Source organism: Orycteropus afer, unplaced genomic scaffold (assembly GCF_000298275.1).
Source record: "Orycteropus afer afer isolate SDZICR_OR568_19922 unplaced genomic scaffold, OryAfe1.0 scaffold00245, whole genome shotgun sequence".
NCBI lineage: Eukaryota > Metazoa > Chordata > Mammalia > Tubulidentata > Orycteropodidae > Orycteropus > Orycteropus afer.
The window spans coordinates 1,502,761-1,512,253 of NW_006921832.1; the positions used below are offsets into that span (position 1 = coordinate 1,502,761).

General features: G+C 42.8%; 1 protein-coding gene across 1 annotated transcript in view; it reads left to right on the forward strand.

Moving 5' to 3' along the window:
* Window positions 1-9,493, forward strand: part of KALRN (kalirin RhoGEF kinase) — a 1,074,930-nt gene that overhangs the window by 942,207 nt on the left and 123,230 nt on the right. The window contains exon 38 of the mRNA XM_042782122.1: window positions 2,950-3,045. Within this exon, the coding sequence (XP_042638056.1) occupies window positions 2,950-3,045 (96 nt within the window). The remainder of the gene's footprint in view (window positions 1-2,949; window positions 3,046-9,493) is intronic.

Genomic DNA, 9,493 nt, shown 5'->3' on the forward strand with positions numbered 1-9,493 from the left:
AAACCCACCAGCCACTCCTTGGAAGGAAGGTTGGGCAATCCTACTTCCATAGTGATACTGCCTCGGAAACCCAAGGAGGGGTCGCTATGAGTTGGGATTGACTCAACGGCACATAACAGCAACAACTTCCTTGTTGTGAGCGGCCTCCTCTGAAGTGATAGTCCCAACATTTGTAGGCGTGGAAGAAACCTTCATAATATTGCCTAGGATATAATTCACAAAGTACTTTGTGCAGACACTACAGAAGTTTCTTTTTCTTCACATTTAATCATTAACCCACAGACATTAATTGAGATCTTTCTCTGTGCTAGGCTAGAGGGACAGATTCAAGGGACAGGACGATGATTAAGATGTCCCTGCACCCCACTCCATGTAACTCAGGCATGAGAGGCTTACAGGTGAGGCCCCTCATAAGATGATGTAGGTGACCCTGGTCCCCAGGGCCAGCTCTCTGACTCTGGACAGTTGGGAAGAAAAGTAGTAGGAAGCTTGGCATCTTGCCCACCCTGAGTTCCCAGGGGCAGAAATGCCCGTGCTTCACCTTGAAGCACTTGTTCTCAGGAGCGAGCATGAGAATGCTTGTGGACCCAGAAGCCTATCCTTGTAAAATGTTCTATAAACAGTGATAGTGTGTGCAAGGGGTAGGGCACTCATGTCACATTATCTGCCATCCCACACAGCCCTCTCCATGGAGGTGCCCGCTGACAAGATAAGCAAGGGTCACGAGCCCTCCTCCTCTAGTTCTGTCAAACACGGCTTGTTTTGGGGAAAAGGATGTTATGTTGTTTCTGGATAATTTTTAACTGAGCATACAGACTTACCCTCAGACTTTGTGTAGACTTTTTTTTAGCCAGGAATAGGACAGATGGCAACAGTAGCTTTGTAGACATATTAACCCTCCTCAGTCTGTGCTGGTTTGATTTTTCCAGACATTTGTCTTTCTAGAATATTTGGGAGTGGAGTGAGCCTCAGAGTGTCAAGCAAATAGAATTGAATTTATTAAGACAGTCATGTAAAAGGAATTTTTTAAAGCTCATCCATTGACTATTGTACGATTATTTCAAGTCTCCATGTTTCCTTCTAATCTTTGTTTATATGCATGTGTTTTACTTTTACAATTATAATATAAAAAACAAAACGAAACTCACTACCCTCAAATCAAATCTGACTTATAGCGACCCCTCCCTGGGTTTCCAAGGAGTTATCACTATGGAAGTAGATTGCCCAACCTTCCTTCCTAGGAATGGTTGGTGGGTTTGAATCACCAGCCTTCTGGTTAGCACTCAAATGCCTTAGGCACTATGCCACAAGAGCTCCTCAATTATAGTATACATATGTTTTATTTACTATTTCTCAAAGTCTTATTAATTTTACCTTTATAACTATTGTTGGAGACTATTTCCTTTATTTGATGGACTATTAATTTCCTTGATCAGCCCCTGTTTGCAAACATCTTAGTTTTTTTCCCAATTTTTTTACTCTGGTTACTATTGCTACTGTGACCACTTTATATATCAAGCATTTGTTCTTCTGAATTCTGTTCTTGGAATAATTTCCCAGGAGTAGGAATACTAGGTCAAAAACATAATAACTTAGATTTCCAAACAGACCTAAGCTCTTTTCCTGCATTCCCTAGAAGAGGACATAGAAGGGGGATACATTCTATGTTACATCTTCCTTAATTTCATTTAGTTGATTTTTTTTTTTTTTTTTTTTTTTTGCCTCAGAAGAAAAGACCTTAAGTAACGTTTAGATTAGACCACAAGAAGAATCTTTGTTGAAAACCTTCCCCTAACTTGAAGTCAGAGCGAGGTCAGGACGTTCACTTTCTACTCCCACAGTCATTTTCATAACAGACTAAAGGAGCATGTATCCTGGCCCCTTGGACCACTCTTGCTTCCTGCTGTGATATGTCACACATGCAGGGTTAATAATTTTCTCCAAATTTTTTCTCAGGTAGGAAAAGGAAGACAACTACAACAACAACAACAAAAAGGCACAGTTCCACAGTGGGCAGAAGTCCTAAACCACTGACAGCCACATGGACAAGTCCTTATTACTGTGCAGGGGGAGGGAGAGCAGAGGCAGGCCCTTCACTTGAGCTTCCCTTTACTGTAACCAAGATAGTCCCTTGTCACTCCAGCATGAGATGTGCATCCTACTAACGCTCTCTATGACTTCCTGGTGTTCCAGTTCAGGAGAGTCTTACCAAAAGCTGCTCCATGGGGTTTCCATTGACTGCTTTGACTCAACAGCAAGTGGTGTGGTTTACCAGAATCAGTGTATTTTGTGGAGGGGTCTGGGGTGTGTGTGTGCATGCACATGCATGTGCATGCTTTTTTTGTGTGTGTAAATGGAGAAGGAGGGGATGTGTTTCTTGTTGGTCTATAAGTGCCCTCTATAGCTACCATTTTTGCTTGGCACACAGTGAAGAATATAGCTAAGGCTACAGTAAAACAAGGACCCCTTCTCCTCCTCGGACATACTTCTTGTATGCAGCCTTCTGGTTAGCAGTCAAATGCCTTAGGCACTACACCACCAGAGTTCCCTGGACATACTTAAGACTAGGTTTACTGACATTTATAGTCTGTTGAACAGCACTGGACCATCCTGTAGCTGCCAAAGTCTGTCTGCCCTCAAGGCAGTCATGTAGCCCTACCTAACCTGTTGGCCTCTGGGGAACTCAGCAACTCCTCCCTTCAGCTCCTCTAGAGGCCAGACTAAAAAAAGCCTATCCCGCCCATGCTTTGCTGTTGGCCAGGATACCTGTCAAGGGGTCAGGCAAGCCTGTCACACACCCACACTACCCCCATCTCCTTCTGTCATCTCTTCCCTATAAACATGCAGCTTTTCTCCCCTTATCTGTCTTGAACTTTTTGTTTTGCTTCCTAATTGCTGTTCCTCATTCCTCGCTAACCTGCTTTTCCTTTGCTGCCTGATGTCTTGCAGTCCTCCTCTTTGCTAGCAGCCCGGCAGGCCTCCACTGAAGTACCTACTGCTGCAGACCTTGTCAGTGCAATAGAAAAGTTGGTCAAAAGCAAGCTGGTAAGTGGAGGTCCTGGAGGCGGTTCTGTGTGTCTCCTCCATGTGGCTCCCAGGCCTGGCATCTCTCTGTCATGTTCTCCTTTGCACATCACCTCATATAGGATTGTTTCCAGCTAATGATAGTTTCTAAAAAGCGGTGCCCCCGCATCCCCTTTGGCTTTGTTTGGGAGTGGGCAGGGAGAAATTAACAGACCTTTCTGAGGTTGTGACATTGATTAAGGTGAAAAGTATCAAAGATAAAATAGCACTCACTGCAAGCCTAGTCCCCTGGCCTACAGACAAGTGGCATTTGAACAGTGACTTATGTTTCTCTGGTCAGCTCTGAAGCTAGTGCACTGTGCTGCAGAGACACAGAATGTAGACTGCATCCTTGAAAGCACCAGGTAATTTTATTCAGAGACCTCAGATAGATAAACTTCTGGCTTGCAAAGTCTTGTAAAACTACACTGCTGATTACAATAAAGAATGAACAAAAGTGTGTGGATACCTCACCACAAGAAATTAAGGAAGCTGGTACGTATCCTCATCCCTGGGAAAAACTGAACACAAGCCACTGAAAACTGGTCTGGCCTGTGGCTGTCTCAACAGACCAATCAGAGGGCAGGGCTGAGTCTGAGCTGGCTTGGGATTTCTGCATAATGGTGGTGAAAGAACTTCTTTTTGATTATTCATTTGGATAGAGCTCCTCTTCTATGTCCATGTTTTTACATTTAAGTATATCCCTGTAGGATGACAATTTGAAACATTTTTTCCTTTCCTTAACTCTCATGCATGTCTCTCTGTTTGTTTGTTCATTCTGTAATTTTCGTTAGGATAATGTCTATGCTTTCACCAGTCTTTGGGAACCCCAATATTTCAATCAGCATCATTTAAACCCTTCTCCGCTTGGCCCAGGGATTAGAAAGAAATGATGGACACTCTGTGGAAAGCTTCCTGGATAATAATTTTGATTACAATGACTCACTTTATGAATATCCCAGCTTCTAGTGTACAAATGAGATTTCACATGTATGATTTTCTTCATTTCCTTCTAAATTTCCCTTTCTAAGTAAAAAGAAAAGAATAGCTGAGGTTTTGAAGTCACTACTGTCACACTGGTGAAGGTTGTTCATTTGCCTGCCATCTCTCACTTTCCTGCTGGTGGGAGTTGAGTGCTCTCTTGAGCACTGCATTAACATTTCAAAGGATATCCTCTCTGTTGACTCCTCCCTTGCTCTCTCTTTCTCTACACACTGACCCACACACCCTCTTCATTTTCCAAACACGCTTTAAAATGTTTTCTCAAAATCATCCTTGTGTGTTTTCTCTTTCACCACCTGTACCTGGAACCTGACCTTGTGCCTGAACTCTTGCAGTAGCTGTTGCTTGATCTTTGCCGGCCTCAATCTGCTCCCACACCTCACTCTTCTGATCAGTGCCCACAAGCACTGTTTCTGTTGCTTCACCTCTGGGTAGAGAAGCTTACTGCCTGCTTATTGCCTGTGAGCAATGGTCTCCAATGTGTAGGGTGCCATCAGGTACACAGAACAGTTTATTGGGGCACAAGAAGAAAATATTAGAATCTCTTTGTCTTATCATTTTTAAGTGTCTGGTTTTATATTTCATTATGGGCAAAGTGATAATGTACACAGGTATACATGTCACATGTTTTGGGAGTGTGTGACCAAAATTGTGTTCACTGATTATTGTTGTTGTTGTTGTTTGCCATCAAGTTGGACCCAACTCATAGCGACCCCTCCGTGGGTTTCTGAGGCGGTATCACTACGGAAGTAGATTGCCCAACCTTCCTTCCGAGGAGTGGCTGGTGGGTTTGAACCACCAGCCGTCTGGTTAGCAGGCAAGTATCTTAGCCACTATGCTACCAGAGCTCCCTGTGTTCACTGATAGAGGTATATAATCAAAGTTTGGAAATTGCTAACTTATAGATAGGATGCACACTTACCCAGTATCCTAATGTTTTGTAGCCTATTCTGCCACCTACCTTTCTAACATCCCCTTATTACTCTGGTTGATGAACTCTGCTTTGACTAAAGAATTTTCCTCACTGTGCCCTAACCAGATTTGGCTTTCATCTCTCCAAGTTTTTCATTCATACCATGGAATGTTCTTCCTCTTACTTTTTGTTTCTCTAAAGCATAATTGTCCTTCAAGGTTCTTCTCACATCTCATCTTTCCACAAGGGCTTCACCAACCAGCCCAGCCCATTCGTCTGAAATCCCACAGCAGTCAATGTCCATCTCTTTGTTTAGAGATATACATGCTTCCCTAGCTCTTCTATGGCCCTGCCACATTAGTTTTTAAAATATCTTCATGTTTAACTTTTTATTTGTAGCTTATCCCCTAACTAGATGATAAGTCAGTCGGGACATTATTTCCTACTTCCTCCATTAGTATACAGGAATCTTTTAGACTTAACAGGATCTTAGTAAACACTTGTTTCCAAAAGTCTGTATTAGCTAATATTTCGAGATGTATTTTCCTATTACTACTGCTGAACTATGGACTTGGGAATGTCTGGGCTCTCAATGTGTGTGATCAATGAGCCTGAGTGTTAAACACGTGAGTACATATATTAAGAAATCCCATAAGAGCAAATTTCTCAGAAAAGAGGGAGTGTGAGGGTGGTTTTAGAGTTGATTGGCCTAGCAAAAAAAAAAAAATTAAAAAAACCTGTTGCCATGAAGTCAATTCTGACTGAGACTCCCAAGGAAGAACTACCCCACAGGGTTTTCTTGTCTATAATCTGAACAGAAGCAGATTACCAGGCCTTTCTTCCAGTGGCTGGAAGAAAGGTGGTACCAGTGGCTGGTTTTGAACAGCCACATTTTAGTTTAGCAGTCAAGTGCAAACCATATGCACCACATAGTTCCCCTCAGCATAGTCAGTGCCTCCTGTAACAGGCTCTCAATAAATGTTTATTTAGTGGAATCTCTTTCTGTGGTGAGTTTACCATAATAAAGGCTTTAATTGCTTCTTCCACCAAAAACTGCTTCTTGAGGATCTACAGTGAGCCTAGAACTATAGAAATTTCTTTGGCTTAACATATAAAACCAAGCCCACGTCATTGAAAAGAGTGAGGGAGCAGTGGTTTGGTTTCTTAGAATCTTCTCCCCAAAATTTGATCCTTTGTCCTTTCCTCTATCTTCTCGTTCTTCCCATCCCAGTACATACCCACTATGGGTAGTGATAGAGCACAGAGTAACAGTAGCTTGTTGTTTCCTCAGCTATATTTGAGGAAGACTGCATTGCATTATCTGATGACTCAGTGGTTAAAACATTCGGCTGCCAACCAAAAGGTTGGTGGTTGGAACTCCGTAGGAAAAAGATTTACAGCAGTTCTACTCTGTCCTAGAGGTCTCTGTGAGTCAGAATCACCTTGATGGCAGTGGGTTTGGTTTGGTTTTGGTTTTCTGTTGCATTTTCACATTGAGATGTGTATTCTTCTTCCTCAGTCAACTCTGTATCTTAGAAGATAAGATCTAGAACTGCCCATAAAAGTTCTGGAGTTTTTATTTGACTGTAAACACAACAGTGTGACAGCTACCAAAATAGCCAGTGTGACCATGGACTGCATTAATGAAAGTACAATGTACAGATCAAAGGGAGTAATAGTCCCATTGTATTCAAAGCTATTCAGACCACACCTGTCATGAATAGTGTGTGAGTAATGTATTAAGTTCTGAACACAGCATTCTAAAATGTTCTGGAATGAGCTGGGGCCCAGAGGAGATAACCAGTATCATGTGACCCATTTCATTTGAAGGAAAATTGAAGAAACTTAGATTTAAGTACGGGGGAGAAGTTGAGAGAGAAAAGACACATGAGAGCTGTCATCCAATAATTCAAGCATGGCTGGCCGTGGGAAAGAGGGTGGGTCTCTGCTTCTTTGTTGCTCCAGAGGTGGAACCTAGACCTGTGGGTGGAAGTTATCTTAGTTCAGTCCAGGGAAGAATTAACAAGGTCCTTTTCCATTTTATAGGAGCAGTATGCTTAGGCTTTTGTCTAAATCTTGGATTCTTTCTGCTTTCGTTATTGGTTGTTCAAGATATTTTGCACTTAGAACTCATTTGGCCCCCTAGCTCCTACTGAAAACTGTGGCATCCCCCTGTGCCCCTGTGTCCTAAAGCTACCCTTGGTTCTTTATGGTCACAAACGTCATCATTGCACTGAGGCTTGTGCCTCGGTGAGTTGTGACTTTGCTACTCAAGAGTTGCTATTAGAGAACAAAGACAGGTGCTCTTGGCCCACCTCCAGTGCACAGAAAAGCCCTGCAGACACCTCACACCACCCTTGGTGAGTCTTCCTGGACATTCATGAACCCTTCTGAGTTCTTATCTGGTGGCCTTGGTCTTCAGTCAAAGTGTTTGCTTACCAAGAGAGGATGCCCAACCATTCCCACCAATCTCCAGCTAGTATTCTTTTTCTTACTTTCATATTAAGATACTGTCTTTAGCTCTAGGTAAGGAATAAGGACTTCTTCTGCCTTCCCTGTGTGCTTTTTAATAAAGATTTTTCTAGACATGAGGACTGCCTAGTGGTAATGATGAGTCCATCAGTAATCAGAAGACCTAGCTTCTAGTCCTGCCTCTGCTACTTGCTGTATAGCTCTGGGCAAGTTATTTAGTCATCTTAAGCCTCACTTTTATCTCATTATGAAGGGTAGGATGATAACAAAGTAGGGATGAATGTGCTTTGTAAACTAATAAGCAAGCATCCTACAAATGTCTGCCCTAAGCCACCTCATCTTCACTGTAAAGGGCAGGAAACCTTGTCATCCTTTATCTTCCATAACCTAGCATGGTGCTGGACATGTGGAAAGAGTAATTGTCAGATTGGTGGTTGTAAGAATGTTCCTTAATAGTCTATATGATTTGGTTGTTTTCCTCAAGTTGGAGGAACAGGAGCTTCCTGGCCATGTGAGAATCTATTATGTGTGTGAATTGTAGTCCTGGAACCCCAGGAATCCACCATACACCTGTGTGGTACAAAAGACTGACTCTCTAGAATGAAAGCCCCTTCCTGAGCTCTTGTCCTCAGGTGGCACACCAAAGTAATTCACTGGACTCAGAATGGTACCAATGGGCCCCCAACTAATAAGCCTCTCTGCCTTTAGTGAAAGGGCTGGCCAGGACTCAGCTCTTGTTTAGTCTACCTGGTAGCCTGGCATCCTGAGAATGTGCCCTACCTGCTTCAACAAGATCTCCAGCCCTCTGCTTCTCTCACTCTGATAGCATTCTCCTCCCAAGGCCAGCCTTGTGGGCCACAGGAGAACGTGTTCAAGGCCAGGCTGCATTTGTGAGTGCGCGTCACTCTCCTTTAGCTGACTTGGCTTGTTATGTCAGCAGCAGGGCTGGATGAGTGGAAGTTCAGTGTCCAGATGGGAGATGATAATAGTTCCATTGTATTCATTGTGGAGGTGCATGTTTTCAGGAACTAGGTTCCTCTGTAGAAAAGATTCCTGAAAGCTCTTGTCAAAATAGAAAGGTCTAGATTTTCACCAAGAAAATGTTTAACTCAAAGTCACAGACTTGAAATGTCATTTGTTTGGAAAATCCAGACTTTGGTTTGTCTGTTATATAGTTATTTCCCACCTCCAAAAACAACCTCAAACCCATTGCTATTGAGTCAGCTCCCCAACACCTATCCCTAATTTGCTTGAGAATCAACTAAATATAATGCTTTTTGTCCAGAGAATATGATGCAAATGCATAATAAAAGGAGTACGGAGCTAAGAGGTGACTGGTTGGTGTAGTAGGTGGCACTGACCACAAATTTACCTTTTGTCTCATCAGACGAGCTTTGACCTCTCCTCAAAAGTACCATAATATACTCACTAAGTACGTGGGGTCCTACAAAGTGCCAGGCTCTGAGATCAAGAACAGAACCTTCTTTAATAGAGCTCAAAATCTAGGGTTAATGCTTGAAATCCTCTCCTGCCTGGACTGTTGCAACCATTTCCCCAGATTTCAGTCTGATGTCTTTCTTTGTAGTGGCCAGAGGGAGCTTGCTTGCTTTCTTCTCTTTGCTGCTGCTTCTTTTTTTTTTTTTTTTAAAAAAAAAAGCTTTATTTTAATAAGTTCTTTTCTAATTAATAAAAGCAGAACATACTCATTCCAGAAAAATTGGAATAATGACAACAATATATTACTCATAGCACCATCATCTAGTTGTTGTTGTTGTTGTTGTTAGGTGCCATCGAGTCGTTTCCAACTCATAGCGACCCCATGCACAGCAGAACAAAACACCGCCCGATCCCACACCAGCTCCATGATACCTGTCATGCTTGAGCCTATCATCGCAGCCACCATGTCAATCCATCTTGTTGAAGGCCTCCCCCTCTTTCTTCGACACTCCACCCTGCCAAACATGACATCCTTCTCCAGGGAATGGTCCCTTCTGACAACATGACCAAAATAGGTGAGACGAAGTCTGGCCATTCTTGCTTCCA